Source organism: Myotis brandtii, unplaced genomic scaffold (genome assembly GCF_000412655.1).
Source record: "Myotis brandtii unplaced genomic scaffold, ASM41265v1 scaffold84, whole genome shotgun sequence".
NCBI lineage: Eukaryota > Metazoa > Chordata > Mammalia > Chiroptera > Vespertilionidae > Myotis > Myotis brandtii.
The window spans coordinates 4,557,817-4,578,349 of record NW_005371410.1 but is presented as its reverse complement, the minus strand read 5'-3'; the positions used below and the strand labels follow the sequence as shown (position 1 = coordinate 4,578,349).

Sequence of the window (20,533 nt, the reverse complement as noted above, 5' to 3'; positions counted from 1 at the left end):
TATTTTATATATTTAAAAGCCATTTAACAAAGAAAATATTTTTGATATTTATTTTATATATTTATTTTATATATTTAAAAGCCATTTAACAAAGAAAAATCAGAAAAATGAGTTCATGTGTCACCTCTGACACGCGTGTCATAGGTTCGCCATCACTGGGCTAAAGCCTGTGGAAAAAGTAACATCTTTTGAATCTCAATTTCTGCCAGGAAGTTGAAATGTTACCATCTTAAAATGAGATATCCTTGTACTGAATTTTGTTATACTTTGAAGAGAAGAATGACGAACATGCAAGATTTGCAGGTATCTTATCGTTTCAGGCAACTTATTATTTTGTTAACTCAGCTACTGACTTTCCTAAAGGGAAAAGCCCCCCACTCTTTGTGCCACCGCCCCTCCCCCATTTTTTATTCAGTGTGATAATCTCTGGTGGTCAATTTCTATCTTCTTTTGCCTTCCTAACAGTAAAGAAGAGTCTCAAATTACTTGACCCTTTGCTTCGATTGCCTGCTCCTGATTTAGTTTTCCTTCTCATTCTCACCACTGTTGAAGCAAGTTCAGATTGACACACTGTTACGATAACTAAATGTGCTTAGTATGGGTTTATTGCTCAGTTTGAGAAGAATAGGGTAGAAATTTGTGCTTTAACATAGCATTATTAGCATTTTTCAAACATGTAAATTTTTGGCAAAATAGTGTTTTACGAGTAATAAAGTATTATATAAGTATACTAGAGGACCAGTGCATGAAATACGTACACGGGTAGGGTCCCTAGCCTGGCCGGTGATGAGGGCCGATCGGGGCCTTCCAGCTGCCGGCCGGAGCCTCCCTTCCCCAGCTGCCAGCTGGAGCCTCCCTTCCCTGGGTGCCGGCTGCCAGTCGGGGCCTGCCTTCCTTCTGCGCCACCCCCTGGTGGTCAGCACACATCATAGTGAGCAATCAAACTCCCCATCTCCCAGTTGAACTCCCAAGGGGACACTTTGCATATTAGCTTTTTATACATATAGATTGGTCCAGTTTTTTTTTTTTTTTTTTTTTTTTTTTTTTTGGTCAGGCTAGTATATTACTGGGAAAGCTTCCCACTTAAAAAAATAAAAATCTGGGAATAAATTTTTGTTGTAAATCTCCTTTTCATTTATTTAACTTTCGCCCCTGATTATAAATGTGAAAAATATTGACTGTGGAAAATTTGTAAGAAACAGGAAAATACTTTTTTAAAAGGAGAAATACATAACAAAATTATGCCCACATATACAACTGCCAATTGAATTATTTCCATGAGAGGCACCTGTAGGTAGGTATGGCCAAACCCAATAGCCCCCATGCCATGCTAGAACTACTATTCACAAAATCACCCAAGACAAAAACCTGGAAATTATCCTTGATTCCTTTCCCCATACCCTGTGTCAAACTAACTATCAAATGTTTCTTCTTATTCTTTAGTTAGCAATATTTATTGTGTGCCTCTCCTCATGGAGTAGTGATGCTGAACTACTTATCTTTGCTTCCTATGCTGGTTTTTTTTTCCAATGATGCCACCATGTTGAGCCTGGACTGATGTTTCTAAAATGTGCATTTGATCTTTCAATGGATTCCCAGAGCTGTCAAAGTAAAGTTTACATTCTTTAGTTTGGCCACAAGAACTTTCATAAGAACATTCGTCAGCCTCATTTTATTCCATTCCCCATCTCTGGCATCTTAAGCCCCAAACAACTTGCAGTTCCACAAATATGTCATGTTCTTATTTGCAGTGCCCTCCATTTTCTTTTTTATTTTAATAGTAATGTCTGTTTGTCTAATTTAGCTCACATCTGAGTAAGTTCAGAGGTATTCCTGACCTCAAAGTCTCCTAGTTCACATAGCCTATGAAGCATATCTCAATCATAACATGTATCATATTTATCATACACTGTGTATTGCTTTACTTGTCTATCTGTCCCTCAAACATATACAGCCATGAGGGCAGGTACTATTACAGGCATTTAATAGGTACTTAATAAATGTTTATTAAATAGATAAATGGTATTTCTTTGGAGTTTGCTTCTTGTTATAATTTGGATTAACATTTGTTTGCATACCAAATAAAGGGAACATTGGTATAGATTATTAAAATGACCTTTCCCCTGTTAATATGAATGAAAGTTCTAGAAGCAGAAGTTCTAGGATTTAAGTAAGTTATGAATAGGTAAAACTAGGATAGGAAGGAAAACTTAGTGAAGTGAATGAAAAGAAGAAATTACTTTGGATTAGTTAATGAGGAAATGGTTATCATTGTATTTAGATATTACTGAAAGCATGATGATGAGGAAATACTCTAAACATCCCCCCAAATTAAAATGTAAATAATTTAGTCATGTAATAGAGTCATCTTAATAGTATTTAAATAAATGCCCACATTGTACCTAAAACTATAGAACAGTATTAACCCTACCAGACCGCTGTACCGATTTTTCGGTAATTTCCGAATCTGCCGCTATACTGCTGTACCTAATTTTCGGTACTTTGCCTAGACCTATTTTCTACAATGTCTCCAAGTTCCATCTTATTCTAACCACTTGTTTGCATGTAACTAACATTTTTCTATATCATGTTGGTTTTTTCTCTTTAATGCTCAGGAGCCCAGGTATAGGGGACAGTTAGGTTCAGGGCCTCAGGTCTGGTATGGTTAATGATCTGAATGTAAGGACCAAGTCTAATTTTTCTTCAGTATTCCCTATAATGCTCATTATATAATATGTTTAAATAAATTATTGATTTCTACTTTCATTGAGATTACAACTAAGAATATAAAATAATAAAAATGTGTAATAAACTGAAAATCTTTGGGCATTATTTTTAAATGTTTTAACTAAGTAATTGTACATTTGGGGATATAATGTAAATGATACTAACATATGTGATAAAATGTGGATATTCAAAGAATACCTCAGGATATTTATGAGAATTAATTCTGATAACATATGTAAAGTCCTTCCTACTGCTCAATAAATATTAGATGTTATTATTAACATTTTTTCATATTTTCAATGTTAAAGACAAACCATTTGCAAATTTTTAAAAATACATAACTAGTAATGAGTGAAAATAAATCAATTATGTGCTGGTAATCACTTAACATTGATCTTTGACTCTATTATTATATTTTCCTAAAAATTATAATGCAATAGAGTCACCTTAATAGTATTTAAATAAATGCCCACATTGTACCTAAATGTGGTAGGGACAGTGACTAGTAGTTGGAGGTAGGGGATCTAACATGAATGAATTCTACCTACTGAGAAATTTGCTAGGCTGGTTTGAGTCAGAGTGGAGATTAAAACTATTGGCAGAATAAAATGGAAGAAGAGTCTGACTATTCATCTCTTATTCAAATCCAAATGAAGAGTTTAGTTGGTATTGTGTTTACTCCTTATTTTCTATGGTTTACTTTTACTATCTCAAGCAATTTTATTCATGCAAAATATATGTTCTCATTCCAACAGGGAAATAACTTTGTCAACTTTTCATATGTATTTAGCTCAGAGATCTAAAAAATAACATATTTCTGACCATCTAATATCTAGTAGTCATTTATTGTCTGTTTCAATATTAAGTTCTATCTTTACAGAAGGTAAATTCCACAAGGACAATACCATATCTGCTTTTTTTCATCCTTGTGTATCAAGCATAGTACTTGACACAGCGTGGTAAATAAATATTTGTTGAACAACTACCAAATGGGATGAAGGCAACCTTATTACACTGTGTATTGTGTTACTTGGGTCAAATAAAATTTATAATGTACAGTTAGATTTACAATGTTAATAACATTTTTAATGCTGAATTTACAACTTTTTTCTATTTCTAATTATTTTCTTACTTTCCCATTTGAATGATCTGGATCTGTTTGGTTTGTCCTAATTACCTAAATTATTCCCAGGTTTTAACTTTGGAAACAGCAAGAATTAACTAGAATACTCTAGTGGGCACTTTTTCACCCAATGAGTTATAATCTCATATACAGAGAATTGTCTGTGTAATTCATGTAAAAATTTTATTCACATAAAATAGGAATTTTTATTTTAAGATTTTTCTATCTATCCCTGTCTTTTTTGTTCTGTCTCTTATTGGATAAATTATAAGGTTCCCTAAAACAAATTCTCAAGAGTTCCCTTAAAAGACAAATTCCTTAGAAAAAAGAGTAGAAAATAGTAGCTATTGCCTTTCTCTTATTTTGTGCTGATTTTTAAACTCTAGAACATGAATAAGTGCTTATTATGTTCATTATTCATGTAGATGTAATCTAAAAACCTTTAGTTTAAATTTGTAATATTATAAATAATATTATATATATACATATTTTTGTGTGTTAGCAGAGGATACTTTTTATTCTGTTTTTAACATATGCATTTAAAACACTAGTTTACAAATGCAAAATGTGGTTGCTGAAAGCCATTGCCATTCTCTTGGGTTATTATCTTTGTTTTGTGTTTATTAACATAGTTCTTATATTACTAATATAAGTTTTGACAATAAACTGTTTTCTATCTTTAATGGTACAACATAACTTTAAGTTAAATGCTTCTGTTAAAGTTCATCAAAATAACATTCTCTGAATGTATTCTCTTGATAACCAAACATCCCCTCTCTGTCTTTTTGAGTAACAGCATGCTTCTACAGCTCTTTAATTAAATGACCTTACCTTACATTTGTCTCGACTGGCTTCTGTTTACAGAAATTGTAAACCAATTGAATGCTCTGAGCAGCTTAGATGAAGATCAAGATGACTGCATAAAGCAAGCAAATATGCCTTCAGCTAAATCAGCCAGTTCCTCTGAAGGTCTAAGAGCTTTCTTCCTTTCTTTCTGCTTCTGACTGCCTTTATTTACTGTGACCTGCTACCTCTTGACTTCTGCCTATACTTAGCTGTCAGTTTTGTCTTCGTGCTTTTCCTTGGATGTTTTCTTTGGTAATTTGTAGTACACCAACAGGCAACAACATAACAGAACTTGCCATCTTTAGCAAAGCCTTATATCAAGATTCTCATTAGGTAGTGATTTTAGGACATCTTATAAGATAATAATTGGTCATGTAATATGGCCATACTTCTTCAGCTACTGTATATATTGTAACTTTTACTTTTAAAAAATAGTTTCTTAGATTAAACCCATTTGAATTATTTATATTTAGGAGTGAAGGATGTTTTACTAAAAATGTGTCAGTACTTTTTCATTAGATAAAATTAAATTCAGATGAAAGTTTCTCTAGTTCATTATCTGATACAATTTTCAAATTAATATGTATATCTTTTATTTCATATGAAAATGTTGGTATACTACAAAATACTTGAATGGCATTCTGCCACTGGTAAAATGCTATGTCTTATTATTTACAGGTATTATTAGTGTGAATTTTTATAATTCAAAAATTTCATGAATGATCGAAATTATGCTTTACTGTAACCATAGTGAACTAACACATATGTTTATTTTCAGAGCTTATCAACAAACTTAACTTTTTGGATGAAGCAGAAAAGGATTTGGCCACTGTGAATTTAAATCCATTTGGTGATCCTGATGTAACAGGATTAAATCCATTTGAAGATCCTGACTCAGAAGGTAACAAGTTTTTTTTCTGTACTTTTAGAGTCTTTATATAGTCAAATTCTCTTGAATGGTAACGGCAGGAAGACTCATAAAGTAATTTTTGTCCCTAATGATAATGTTATTGTGTTCAGTACCACTTGCAGTTGATCGGCAATTCTGGGTAGCTTCAATTGAATTTTTAAAGAAAAAAGAAAGTCTTACATAGACATGTACTTGGGGAATTTATTTATTTATTTCTAATTTTTAAAATATATTTTTATTGGTTTCTGAGAGAGGAAAGGAAGAGAGAGAGAGAGAGAATGAATATGAATCATTGATCGGCTGCTTCCTACACACCCCCTACTGGGGACTGAGCCCCCAACCTTACATGTGCCCTGGCCTCCTGGTTCATGAGTCAGTGCTCATCCACTGAGCCACACCTGCTGGGGGGAAGGGGCTTATTTTTAAATGTCTGTTAATTTGATCAAATAGTAAAGCTCTGTTGTTAGAGATAACATTGTTCTGTCTCTTACTGGAAAAATTATAAGGTTTCCTAAAGCAGATACTCAAGAGTTCCCTTAAAAGACAAATTTCTTATAAACAGGAGTAGAAAATAGGAGTAGCTATTGCCTGTTTTTCTTATTTTGTGCTGATTTTTAAAATTCTAGAGCATGAACAAGTATTTTACCTAGCTGGCATATGGTAAAGTTTCATTAGTTTAGCAGCCTGACCAAGTAAGGTCAAGTTGTGGCACATACTGATATTGATGTGGTGGGGTGGCTTCTCCCTCTAGACAACTCCTCCACCCTCATTCGCAGAGAGTTTGAGGAATCCATCTACCTCCCACTCCATGTCTCTGGCTGAGAATTAGTCAGTGGTTACAGTAAGTTGTGCATGTGAATAAAGGAGCAGAAAGAAGACTGAAACCACTGTTGTCATACATACAACATAATTGGAAGTAATAAACCCAGGTATTTTTTCTGGGTCATTTTTCTTATCAAGTAGTTTTGATCTCTTAAAGCCTAGAAAAGAGCTGTTGAAGCAGTGAGACTTCTGTGTTAATTAAACTCTGTTTGCTCAAAGTAAATGTAAGAATGACTAATCACTGTTTACATCTTTTAGACTGCTCTTAGGAAATCTTCCTGAGCTGTAAAGAATTTTGCTGCCACTAGTCATGGTGAAAATGAGGTTTTAACTTCAGGATTCACTCCATTAGAGCAATATTATTTAATAATCCACTTCTCTTTCTTTTCCTTTACTTTCTCCCTTCTTATCAGATTCTAAACTAGTAAGTTTAAATTAATTGTATTTTATTTTGTGAGCTAGTTATATTAAGAACATATTTTAAATCTTAAAAGTTACAATAAATCTTAGAGGTGATCTAGTTCAGCTGCGTACTTTCATAGATTAGGAAGCTGAGGCCCAGGGGAATTAAGTGATTTGAACAAGAACTCTAGGTAAATGGAGATGGAGTTAGAGCTAAGATTCCTAATCAAGTCTTCTTTTGACTATACAGCTTCTCCTTGATTATTATATACATCTGAGTATATCGAGTTTTAAAAATATTAACAAGATATTTTGAGACATCAGTATTTGAGCTTTCCATTTCAAAATAGAATAAGTAAGTTTTCTAAATATATGTATGCCTATTTTCTGAGGAATAGAAAGGAATAGCAGATATCATGTGATACCATATTTCTATATAGGAGAGGTTAGCCAGCCCGACTCAGAATCTTTACTCATGTTTATAGAGCTAAGAAAAAATGTGACAACCAGTATTTCTCTTTAAATATACATCTCTTTCTGGAATTAATTTTATGGATTAAAAACTTGTTTCCTGCAGTAAAAAGAAAAGCATTTGGGGAAGATAAAAATGTGTTACAGTTGTTAAGATGGTGTATTAGTATTTGCTTTTACAGCTTCAGTTTTCTTATATTCATGATATTCTGTGCTTCAGTTCCCTAAGTGGTTTTTGCTTGTGTAACTAACCAAAGACCATTTCAAAATTTAATCCATTTTATGGTCTTTTAAAAGCAGAAACTTATTATGTATCAGTTTGAGATGGCAAGCTAGTTTATGAAATAAAATAAGCAATAAGAATATTATTCCTTTAAGAAAGTTAAAATTTCCAAAATTGTCATTTATATAATATTATTAGAGACTTCAAAGGCATTCCAAAGATGACATTTTGGGGTTTACCATTCCTGGAAAAGTAGACAAAGATCTTAGATATTACACCTTCTGAATCTAGCCCCTCTAAAATGTGCTAGTACTTTGCCTCTTTCTGTTCCATTCAATATTGAGTATTTTTGAAAGCATAAAAAATGTGAGAAAATGTCAGATAGAATTAATTGGACTTAATTCATCTGTTGCTATTGTTTTATAGAACCAACCACTGAAACAGTATCACCTAAAAAACCAGAAGAATCTTTTTATAATAACAGCTATAATCTCTTCAAAGAGATACAAACTCCACAGTATTTAAACCCATTTGGTGAACCAGAAACCTTTGAAACTATAAAGGATTCTCCTCCCCAATCAACAAAAAGAAAAAATATAAGACCTGTGGACATGAGCAAGTACCTCTATGCTGATAGTTCTAAAACTGAAGAAGAGGAGTTGGATGAGTAAGTACATTTCATTTTGCTATCATCATAGGTCAGGCTTTATATTAACTATAGGGATCCTCTGTAATATACCTTTAGATGGGTAAAATGAGATCTGGTGCAATGTTAACATACACTTTACAAATTAGTATCTATCTCATCCCCATCTGAAATTTTATAATCTTGACCATTAATCTCCCACCCTCTTCCATATGCTTGTATACTCTAAACTAACAAAAGAGGAAATATGTTCTTGGAATCTCTGGTTAGAATTTCTATAGTGTCTTCCCATAAGAACTGTTATAAATGGCACTTGAGTATTTTTAATTAATTACTGTATGCATTATGCTTCAATTATGTTATGGAAACCAACTAATCATTTATGATATCGATTTGATCAGAAGGCTTATTCAAATGCCAATCAATGAGATCATAACGTTTATAAATTAGGAATTGTCAATTGTGTTACTATTCTTACCCAAATGTGAGGTTGATTGACCACAAGCTCAGTAAAATAGTCAATGTGATTAGGGATACCATTTTACGCAAATGTAGGTAGGGATAAAGAGAGAAGTGAATTTTCATTGTGTTCTGAGGTTATACAGTGTATTACTTGTGTGACTACAGACCGTGGCCCTGAGTTTGTTAAAAAGCAACAAGCAAAACTTCTACTTGCAGCCATGTTAAAAAGAAGCTCTTCAGGCAGGAGGAAAATGACACTACTTAGAGATTTGGATCTACACAAGGAGATGGAGAGCACAAGAAATGGTTAATATAGTATTATATATAAAATACTTATCTTTTAAAAATTTCCTTAAAATATAACTGGCTTTGAAGTTTAAATAATAATTTATTCTGTGTTTTTTTTATTGCTTATTTTAGAGAGAAAGAAGGAAGGAGGGAGTGGGGAAGGGAGAGAAACATCAACTCTGGAGAGTGAGTCTGCAACCTGGGCATGTGCCCTGACTGGGAATCAAACCGGCAACCTTTTGGTGCATGGGACAATGCTTAACCAACTGAGCCACACTGGCTAGAGCTATATTCTGTGTTTTATAACATGTATAGAAATTGACAATCTTAAACATTCACAGTTATCATAATTTAGCATAAAGGCTGAGAGTGGGAAATTGAAGAGTCCTGTTTTAAGCTTCGTCAACATGTTACTTGAAGATGTACTTTTCTTTATAGAGGACATCATTGTTTATGTAGAAAATCATAAGGAATCTTCAAAAAGTTTACCAGAACTAAAAAGTAAATTTGGCAATGTTACAGGATACAAGATCAACATATAAATTTAATTATATTTTTCTATAGTAACAATGAAATATCAGAAATAGAAAAACTTTAAACACCATATACAAAAGCATAAAATAAAGCCCTCAGGGATAAATTTGAAGAAAGATGTGCAATAACCATATGTTGAAAGCAACAAAACATTGCTGAGAGCAATTAAAGAAGAGAAATCAGCCCTAGCTGGTTTAGCTGAGTGGATAGAGCATCGGACTGCAGACTGAAGGGTCCCAGGTTCTATTCTGGTCAAGGGCACATGCCCAGATTGTGGGCTCCATCCCCAGTGGGGGGCGTGCAGGAGGCAGCCAATGATTCTCTCCCATCATTGATGTTTCTATCTCTCCCTTCCTCTCTGAAATCAATAAAATATTTTTTTAAAAAAAAGAGGAGAAATCAAATGGACAGAAATGCTATTGGACATGGACTCAAATTGATCTATACATTCAGTGCTATCCCAATCAAAGTTTTGACATACTTTTTTTAAATAATAATTAAGCTAATCCTAAAATATATATGGAAATGCAAGGGACCTAGAATAGTCAGAACAATTTAGAAAAAGAACAAAGTTGGAGGACTTATTCTACCCGATTTTAAGACTTATTAACCAAGACATTGTGATATTGTATTCAAAGTAGAAATATAGGTGAAAGGAATAGAATAAGAAAATCTAGAAATAAGGCCATACATAAATATTGTCAATTGATTTTTGACAAAGCTAGCAAGGGAAACTGGTTAAGAAATGATAATCTTTACAACAGATGTTGCTAGAACAAGTAGATTTCCATATCTTGCTCCCACTCTCCCCCCACACAGAATAACTACAAACCTTATTGCATACAGTATGCAAAATTTAACTAAAAATAGGTTATACACCTAAAATTAAGAACTAAAACATTGGAACTTCTAGAAGAAAGCATAGGAGAAAAATCTTATTGACTTTGAGTTAGGTAAAATGTTTTAAATAGGATTCAAAAAGCACAAAAAAATCAGAGGAAAATTGTTAATTTAGACACTATCAAAATTAAAAACTTACGCTCTTTTTTTTTTTTTTAAAAAAAAAAGCAGGAAAATGAAAAGGCATGTCATGGTTTGGCAGAAATTCTTTGTAAAACAAAAGACTTCTATCAAGAATATGTAAAGAATTTTTTTAGCCCAATAATAAGACAAACTTTTTTTAAATAGGGGAAAGATTTGAACAGAAATTTCACAAAAGAAAATATAAGAATGGCCAATGTGCATACAGAAAGATGCTCAACACCTTAGTCATCAAGGAAATGCAAATTAAAATCAAATAAGACACCACAACACACCCACTTGAATTGCTAAAATTTAAGAGACTGACTTTGTCAAATAGTGTCAAGGATGTGGAGTCACTGGAACTCTCTCAAAGAACTCTGAGTTCTAAATGATAGAACCATTTTATTTTATTTTTAATTAAATTTATTGGGGGTAACAATCTATATGTATAAAAAGCCAGTGTCCGTGATGACCAAACGACCGGTCACCATGAGGTGCCATTGACCACCTCTCAGTCCCCCCCCACCCTGCCCCACAAGCGGGCGAGGTGGGACTGGGGACTGGCGAGTGGGCTGAACAGCTGACCTCTTGGTCCCTGTCCCCTGTCTGTGATGGATCAGCAATGGTGAATGGGGGAATCGGGGTGAATGGCGAGAGGACCGGGCTGGCTGTCAGGCCGTTGGGATCACCAGCTCATCCCCGGCTGCTCGGGGGCTCAGGCCTGAGGTAAAGCAGGCGCCAGCGACTTCACCTCCATGCGCGTGTGCCAGGCCAGCTGCTGATGGAACATGCTGCCCGCTTGACAGCCCTGCAGCAGAGGTGGTGTTCGGCCTGGGGACTGGTGAACGGGCAGAAGATGGAGGCTAGGCCTAGGGACCCTACCTGCATGATTTCGTGTGCTGGGCCTCTAGTGGTTAATAAAATTACATAGGATTCAAGTGTACAATTCTGTAATACATCATCTGTATATTGCATTGTGTGTGTACTGTCCAAAGTCAGATCTCCTTCCATCACCATATATTTGACCCCTTTTACCTTTTACTATCACCTTGCATCCCCTTTCCCTTTTGGGAACCACCATACTGTCCTCTGAGTTTTTGTTTATTTGTCTTGCTTGTGCATTTATTGTTTTCATTTTTATATTTTACATATGAGTGAAATCATATGGTTCTTAACTTTTCCTGTCTGAATTATTTCACTAGTATGACATTCTCAAGATCTATCCATGTTGTTGCAAATGACAGTATTTCATCTTTTCTTACGGCTTGGTAGTATTCCGTTGTATGTGTGTACCACTTTTCCTTTATCCAGTCATCTATGAAAGGACATTTTAGTGTGCTATAACTATTTTAGAAAACAGTTTTGGCAGTTTCTTAAATTAAACTTATACCCATCATTTGATGCAGCCATTCCATTTCTAGGTACTAGTCACTCAAAAGGAATGAAAGTATATGTCCACAAAAAGATTTGTACCTGAACATTTTAACACCTTTATTTATCACATTAGCAAAATATGGGGATAACTCAAATGTCCATCAGTAGGCAAATGGGTAAACAAATTGTGTATACCCATATAATGGAATACTTACTACTCAGTACTAAAGAAGAAATAAATGATTTTTCTGAATTTTAATTTTTAATTACAGTTGACATTCAATATTATTTTATATTAGTTTCATGCATACAGCATAGTTAGACAGTTATATCATTAACAAAGTGATCCCCCCAATAGTTCTAGTACCCACTTGGCACCATACATAGTTATCACAATACTATTGACTATATTCCTTACGTTATACTTGATATCCAGTGACTATTTTGTAACTCCAATTTGTATTTGTATTTCTTAATCTCTTTACCTTATTCACCCAACTCCCTTCTCATCTGGCAACCCTCAGTTTATTATCTGTATTGATGAGTCTTGGTTTTGTTTTGTTTATTTTTTTTGTTCTCAATTCCACATGTAGGTGAAATCATGGTATTTGTCTTTTTCTGTCTGACTTATTTCACTTAGCACAATACCCTCTAGGTCCATCCACACTGTGGTAAAGGGCAAAATTTTTTTCTTTTTTTGTGGCCAAGTAATATTCCATTGTATATATGTAACACCACTTTTTTTATCCGTCTATTGATGGGTACTTTGCTATGATAAATACCACTGCAATGAATGTAGGTAGGGGTGATAAATTCTTTCTAATTAGTGTTTTTGGTTTCTTCAGTTATATATCCAGAAGTGGAATTGCTGGGTCAAAGGGCAGTTCCATTTTTAATTTTTTGAGTACCCTCTATACTGTTTTCCACAATGGTTGCACCAATCTGCATTCCAACCAACAGTGGACAAAGTTCTCTTTTCTCCACATCCTCACCAACACTTTGTGTATGTTGATTTATTGATGATAGCCATTCTGATGGGTGTAAGGTGATATCTCATTGTCGTTTCAATTTGCATTTCTCTGATGATTAATGATGTTGAGCATCTTTTCATATGTCTATTGGCCATCTGTATGTCTTCTTTGGAGAAGTGTCTTTTCAGGTCCTCTGCCCATTTTTAAATTAGAATGCTCATTTTTTTGGTGTTGAGTTATATGAGTTCTTTATGTTTTAGATATTTATCCCTTATTGGATGTATCATTGGTGAATGTCTTTTATCATTTAGTATGTTGCCCTTTGTTGATGGTGTCCTTTGCTGTGCTTTGTTGATGGCAAAAACTTTTTAGTTTGATGTAGTCCCATTTATTTTTTTCCCCTTGCCTGAAGACATATATCGGGAAAAAATATTACAAAGAGAAATGTCAGGGGTTTTACTGCCTATGTTTTCTTCTAGGAGTTTTATGGTTTCAAGTCTTACATTTAAGTCTTTAAATTAATTTTGAGTTTATTCTTGTATGTTGTATCAGAGGTGGTCTAGTTTCATTTTTTTGCATGTATCTGTCATATTTTCCCAACACCATTTATTGAACAGACTGTCTTTACCCCATTGTATATTCTTACCTCCTTTGTCATAGATTAATTGACCATATAGGCATGGGTTTATTTCTGGGCTTCCTATTCTTTCTCATTGATCTATGTGTCTGTTTTATGCCAGTACCACGCTGTTTTGATTACTATGACCTTGTAGTGTAGTTTGATATCAGGTAGTGTGATCCCTCCAGCTTTGTTCTTTTTTTCTCCAGATTGTGTTGGCTATTCAGAGTCTTGTAGTTCCATATAAGTTTTTGGGATTATTCTAGTTCTCTGAAAAATGCTGTTGGTATTTTGATAAGGATTGCACTGAACCTGTAGATTGCTTTATATAGGATGGACTTTTTAGTGATGTTAATTCTTCCTATCCATGAGCATATTACATGTTTCTATTTATTTGTAAGGAAGAAACAAACTATGGATATGTGTAGCTACATTGATGAATCTAAGAGGAATGAAGAACACCAGAAATGTCAAATATAATAATATATATAAAGTACTTTTCTTGTGTTTTAAAATCCCTTTAAAATGTAATTGACTTTAAAGTTTAAGTAATAATATATTCTGTGTTTTATAGTGTGTAGAAGTAAAATGTCCTGAAACTACATCAAATGAACAGTGATTGGGCAAAGATACTGTTTGAATTAGAAAAGAGATGATTTAAAGTAGCTATAATAACCAAACTCAAATATTTAAAAGACTTGTTTGGTGAATGAGGTAGTTGTTTTCTATTGCTCTGGAACTGCATTTCTCAACCCTTTTCCATTTTACAACAGGTGGCTAATGACTCTCACATATGTTTTATGCTTCCATATGCATGGCTAGGTTTTGATAAAAACTTCTAATGTCCTATAAATATGTAGAATTACGTCATAACTCTAATTTCAAAATGAGGTTGAGGTTTCAATACTAATTAATAACTGTACAGTGATTGAAAAAGTTGGCTCAACTCTTGCTAAAGTTATTATATTTGTTTTCTTTGAAATAGCTAATGTATGATCAAAATAAAATTTCTCATGGGTGGTGTAGCTGCTGAGTAATAGCCACACACCTAGAATATTTGAATGTCAATGCAAACTTTAAGTACAAGCATTCAGTCGTTCCAAGATGCCTGGGTATTACCCAACACACACACCCTGCTCTCTTCTATTAACAAATTAAAGAGACATCTAATGTTTGCTTAAACTTTTAAAATGTCTTAATAAAAACTAAAATCAGAATGACTGGGTGTTTCCTTTTGACCATTCTTTTATCACATGAGAGTCACAGTCTTTACAAATTTCCCATGAATAAAGAACATTCTAAATTGCTCAATCATCTGAGGTTACCAGAGAGAGCCGATAAACACTCCTTCCTGCTTTTTTTGTAGGAATATACACACAGATTCTTAAGATTCATATGTAAAGATCTCATCAGCTAAAGTGAGAATATAGGAAGACTCTGTATTACTTTCTTCTTCAGTATTTCTCATCTTTTCCCCCCCAAGAATTTGTAGGTATAACTTCAGTAGCAGAAATATCCCAAAATTTGTTTACTACAATAATAAACTTATGTATGACCTTTCAAATCAAGTGAAAAGTCTGACTCATCTTTCCTTACCAAACTCTTTCTGTATCTGACCTAAAACTATCACAGATAAATAGTGCTGAGTCCTTTGATGTGTAAATAATCTTCAGAACCTAGCATATCCATCAGCACCAAGAGAAAGTATAGACCCTTCAGTGCTTTTAGTGCATGCCCTTTACACTTAGCAACCACGTGGATTACTTAGTTTCCTCATATTTGGGGGTTAGTTCAGCCATTCTAGTTTATGTGGCAAAAATGAAAATTGATAAAGCAATAATTTTTTTAAGCATTTTGAAGTGATTTTTGTGTCCAGCATGAATCATTTCTGATATAGTGTGTCAGTATTTCAAGAAAAAATGTCATTGAATTTTATTCAGATATGCTACACACTCATTTTAATAAATTTGGATTGTTTTTCCAAAGAAACAGAAATTTTCAAAGTGACAGGAAAAGACTATAATTTTTGCTATACCCTTGCTTCATATTTTTTTGAGGATGTTTATTAATCCTATTTCTAATAAACTTATAGTTTGTCTTTCTATAATTTTTTTCTGGGTGAATTATTTTCTAAACAATGAGTAATGTCATTTAAAACTATCCTGTCTAATTTTCCACTTAATATAACTGATGCATTTTTAATTCATAATGAGTTAATGATATAACTAATCTATTATGCAAGTATACAGTACAAGGATAAAAGTAATTCTTTTTATTTAGAGTGATGCAGGAAGCCCTGAAATAGATTATTCAAATCCTAGATGATCAACAGAATGTGAAAATTATGTTAATTCCTTAAATAATTTTTTCTTACTAAAAATATTGTTTAAATATTTTTAAATAATTTAATCAGCAGTTATGTAACTTGTTATTATAAAGAATGGAGCAGTTTCACAATCATATATATATATTATTCTTATTCACTTTTTATGGTACTTTTATTGAGATATATGTTACATAACATAAAATTCCACATTTTAAAGTATATACTTCAGTGATTTTTAGTTTATTCACTGTGTTATGAAACCATCACAACTATGTAATTCCAGAATATTTTCATCACTACAAAAAAGGAATTCCATACCTAATAGTAATTAGTCCCAATTTCTCCCTTCCTCCATCTCCTGAAAACCACTAAATCTACTTTCTTTCCATATGGATTTGACTATTCTGGACACTTCATATAAATGTAAACATATCCTATTCATTCTTCAAGAGTAGGAAATTCAGTTTTATTCAGGAATCTCTGATTTACAAGGAGGTTCACTCAAAATCCTTAGCAGCTTCTTGTCCTTTTTCTGATTTAGTACATAACCAGTGGTGGTGCCTAGCACACTCTTCATTAACAGGTGGATCATAAGTGTATAGAGATACTGACTCCCTTAGTTCTCCTAGTGGCCATGCATATTCCAGGGCAGCTGGAGTCCCTGGTAACTCCATTTTCCAGCAGCTTCCTATGTTTCCTCTAGCATGTCATACAGATTTTATTTTTCACTAAATGGCATAGTTAAAACAGATTGAGAAGCATGGCTCTAGTTGTTTTGAGAAAATGTCCATTTGATTATGTTTCTAGTAATATGAGCCTCAGGAGCCAACTTTGGAAATCAGTCTATCTGAGCTTCTTTTCTACAAATAATATAAATATTCAAGTGGTTAGAGGGAGACCTACGTGGTTAGAAGCAAGCAGAGAGACATGAATAAAAAAGACAATATTTAGAAACCTTTGTGTATATACTAGATATTTTATAAAAGTTGCGTGCAACTGAGTATTGTAAATTCAGTTAGAATTGCCTATTTTAAGGAATTTTTTTCTAAACACAAATCCTTTTGTAATGTAAAAATCTATCCTCTAACACTTCTGAGTTTTTCTTAAAACTAGCCAATTTTACATAACCAATTAATAATGATAATTATTGTAGTAGCTATCATCTTACAAACTGCTATGGAAATTTGTTACAAAGAGATTTAACGGGGAATAATTTTTTTAAATATCACCCAAATAATTCACATAACTGAATTAACTGTTAGATTGAAGTGGATTTGTTCAGTTCTAAAACATCAATTGTTAAGTAATAAGTTTGGGGGAGTGGAGAGTATTTCTCTTTTCTAAGCTTAGGAGTTTAAAATAAATTTTTGTTTTTATCCCATTTCTTTATATTTACCTCTCTTTGAACTACTTTTAGAGTTTGAAAAATAGCTATATTAGACTATAGATAAAATTAGTAGGACAAATAAGATTGTTGTAAGGATTAACTAGGTTAATACATGTACAACACTTAAAGCAGTACCTACCATGGTGTAAGCACCTTTTAAATGTTAATAATGTTATTGGCAAGCCCTCCATTCCAGACTGGTTGTGATAACCTTTTACCTGTTTTCAGAGGAAAAGTTCAGCTTTTTAAAAACACCTAGTTATTTTAACATTGTTCCTCGCTTTGATTTCCCTAAGTTCTTCAGTAGGTGGTAAGTATGGGATATAAATACTTCAAGCATATCTCAGTCACTAGGCAAGAATATTTTGGTCTGAAAAGCTAATTTTCAAATATATAACTATATACCTACTTCCTATTCTTTTTCTCTTGAATGTATAGACGTAAAAAGAGGAAGAAAAGGGAATAGGTTTCTATGTAGATGTCAACTCCGTTCAATTAAAACCAGCTATCCTGAGCAAAGTTGAGATTATGAGGCTATCCTCCAGCTCAATGTGAAGGAGTCACATGATTCTAACTGCTGCTCTGAGTACAGAGTGAGAGTGACATTACAAATAGATTATATTTCCCATCTCTCATTTAGTATAGTTGGTAACCAAAGTCTCATGTGACTGTAGATATAAATACTTGGACAGGGATATAGATAAAATTGGTTTTGGTTCTGAGTCTTTTGGTTCTAAGTGAGTGTGGTACTGTTGTAGTTCAAATAACATGCAGAATTGAAACACAGGGCTATCACCCATACAGGCCTTATATGACTTAGATGGAATTCCCTTGGTATAATCACTGTGTTTGGTTGGCCTGGTGCTTAGATTTTTAGACTCGGAAATTCTGTTGTTTCTATGCACGCAGGATATTAGACTCTAGGGGACTGACTGTTATTGAAAAAAAATTCAACAAACTAAAAAATAAGAACCAGAAAAACAGTTTATTATTGTGTAATAGAGAAACTCATCATATATACCAGATAGTTGTGTTTATGAATAACTAAGTTAAGGAAGATTTTTCTGCCTGGGCCTAGACTCTAGAGGTGGGGATGGGGTGGGGGCAGGGAATCTTCCCCGAGAAGTTATAAGCCCAGGCCCACTCTAATGTAGATTTGATATATTGACAGGATTGTCTGGGAACCTCCAAGCCAAGAAAGTAACATATAAAGTGCCTCCTAAAGTACTTGGCAATGCAAGTACATCGACACATAAAACACTCTGAAGAGAGCCACTCCCAGCTCAGATTACAAAGTATTTCCTCAAATTAAGCTCTGAACTCAAAATCTAGAATTACAAAACACACAGGGAAATAGTTGACTAAGAGAAAGAGGAGACAAAAGAAACATCAGGATTATATATGTAAGAACCTCAAATAATAAATTTATCAGATAGACACTTAAAATAAATGTTTAAATTATTAATGACTCAAATCTCGGTACCTGAGGTATTATACACACAGTCATATGAAGAAATAAGCTTATTGAAGTTAAAAATTCATGAAATTACATTATATTAGACACATGAAGAGAGAAAAAGTTAACTTGATTATAGATGTTAAGGGATTATCCAGAATGTAGCACAGGAAGAACAAAAATTTGTAAAAATATGAAGGAGAGAGATAGTTCAATATATCTAACAAGATTTTCTAAAGAGGAGAACAGAAAAATTAAGAGGCTACCAAAGAGATAATGGCTATCATTTTTCATAAATAAGGCAACACATGACTCTTCAGACTCAAGAAATATAAAGAGTCTGAAACAGGAAAAATTTTTAAAAAATCACACCTGGACATAGCATGTAAAATTGCTCAAAACCAGAAATAAAGAGAAAATGTTAACAGCAAGAGGGAAAAGATGACTTACAAAAGAACAATAATAAGCTGATAGTGGGTTAATATTTTTAAAATGCTGAGGTGATTTAAATGACAATTAGAATTCTCTACCCAGTTAATCTGTCACTGAGTTTATCATTTCAGGTTGAAATAAAGACATTTTTTAAATATATTTTATTGATTTTTTACAAAGAGGAAGGGAGAGGGATAGAGAGTTAGAAATATCGATGAGAGAGAAACATCAATCAGCTGCCTCCTGCACATCTCCTACTGGGGATGTGTCCGCAACCCAGGTACATGCCCTTGACCGGAATCGAACCTGGGACCCTTCAGTCCTCAGGCCGATGCTCTACCCACCGAGCCAAACCGGTTTCGGCAGACATTTTTAACTCTTAGGAGAATTTCCTACTAATAGAACCTCACTGAATAAACTTGTAAAAGATGTTCCCTAGTAAGAAAGGAATTTAACACAGAGAAAGGGATAAAATACAAGGGGGAAAAATGTTTGGTGTGGGGAGTATAAAAAGAAAAAATCATTATTTCCACATCTAATGTATTTTTCCTTGGGTGTGGATTATATGTAGGATTTACTATTATTAAAAACATTTCCCTAAGGGTCTAGATCAGTGGTTCTCAACCTGTGGGTCTCGACCCCTTTGGCGGTTGAATGACCCTTTCACAGGGGTCGCCTAAGACCATCCTGCATATCAGATGTTTACATTACGATTCATAACAGTAGCAACATTACAGTTATGAAGTAGCAATGAAAATAATTTTATGGTTGGGTCACAACATGAGGAACTGTATTTAAAGGGCTAGAAGGTTGAGAACCACTGGTCTAGATGTAATAAGAGCTGAGTTCACCTTGAGTTACAAAAAATTAAAAAATACTTTTTAGAAGTGAAACATTTTATTAATGCTTAACAAAACACAAGATTAACAGTGACTGTTTCTAAACTGTAGTATCAGAAGTTTGAGGTTTTTTTCTTACTATTTTCAATATTTTCTAGTTTTATAAATGAACATATTTATTATTTTAGTTAGATATAAAATACTTCTAAAGAGACATTTAACAGTAATTCTTCTTTCATTTAGATCAAATCCTTTTTATGAACCTAAACCAACACCTCCTCCAAATAATTTGATAAATCCAATTCAAGAACTGGAAAGTGAAAAGAGAGTGAAAAGAAAAGCCCCAGCCCCACCAGTCATCTCACCAAAGATGGGAGGAGTAAACGAAAATACAGTTGTTTCTGCAGGAAAAGATCTCTCCACTTCTCCTAAGGTAGGGGTTTATTCTTAGTAAACATTTGTGCTTTTAAATGTTAACATTTGTGCTTTCCCCATGCAATTTAATTAAAATTAAGAAAAGTCATTGTTAGCTTTTTTTGATGATTTAAAAGTAAACTCCAACTAAGTTCGTTATACTGAAACAGGATTGTCTGGGAACCTATATGGGAAACTATATGTTTATAGTATAACTAGAGGCCCGGTGCATGAAATT

At 33.5% G+C, this 20,533-nt stretch overlaps 1 protein-coding gene across 9 annotated transcripts in view; it reads left to right on the top strand.

Annotated features, from left to right (window-relative positions):
• The window catches only part of EHBP1 (EH domain binding protein 1), a 305,206-nt gene that overhangs the window by 124,093 nt on the left and 160,580 nt on the right, over positions 1 to 20,533 (top strand). For 6 of the 9 annotated variants that reach the window (XM_014532025.1, XM_014532023.1, XM_014532022.1 and 3 more), the window contains 4 exons: positions 4,715 to 4,819; positions 5,475 to 5,597; positions 7,951 to 8,191; positions 20,125 to 20,314. In XM_014532025.1, the coding sequence (XP_014387511.1) occupies positions 4,715 to 4,819; positions 5,475 to 5,597; positions 7,951 to 8,191; positions 20,125 to 20,314 (659 nt within the window). The remainder of the gene's footprint in view (positions 1 to 4,714; positions 4,820 to 5,474; positions 5,598 to 7,950; positions 8,192 to 20,124; positions 20,315 to 20,533) is intronic. The other 3 variants (XM_014532030.1, XM_014532029.1, XM_014532027.1) reach the window with 1 other exon arrangement.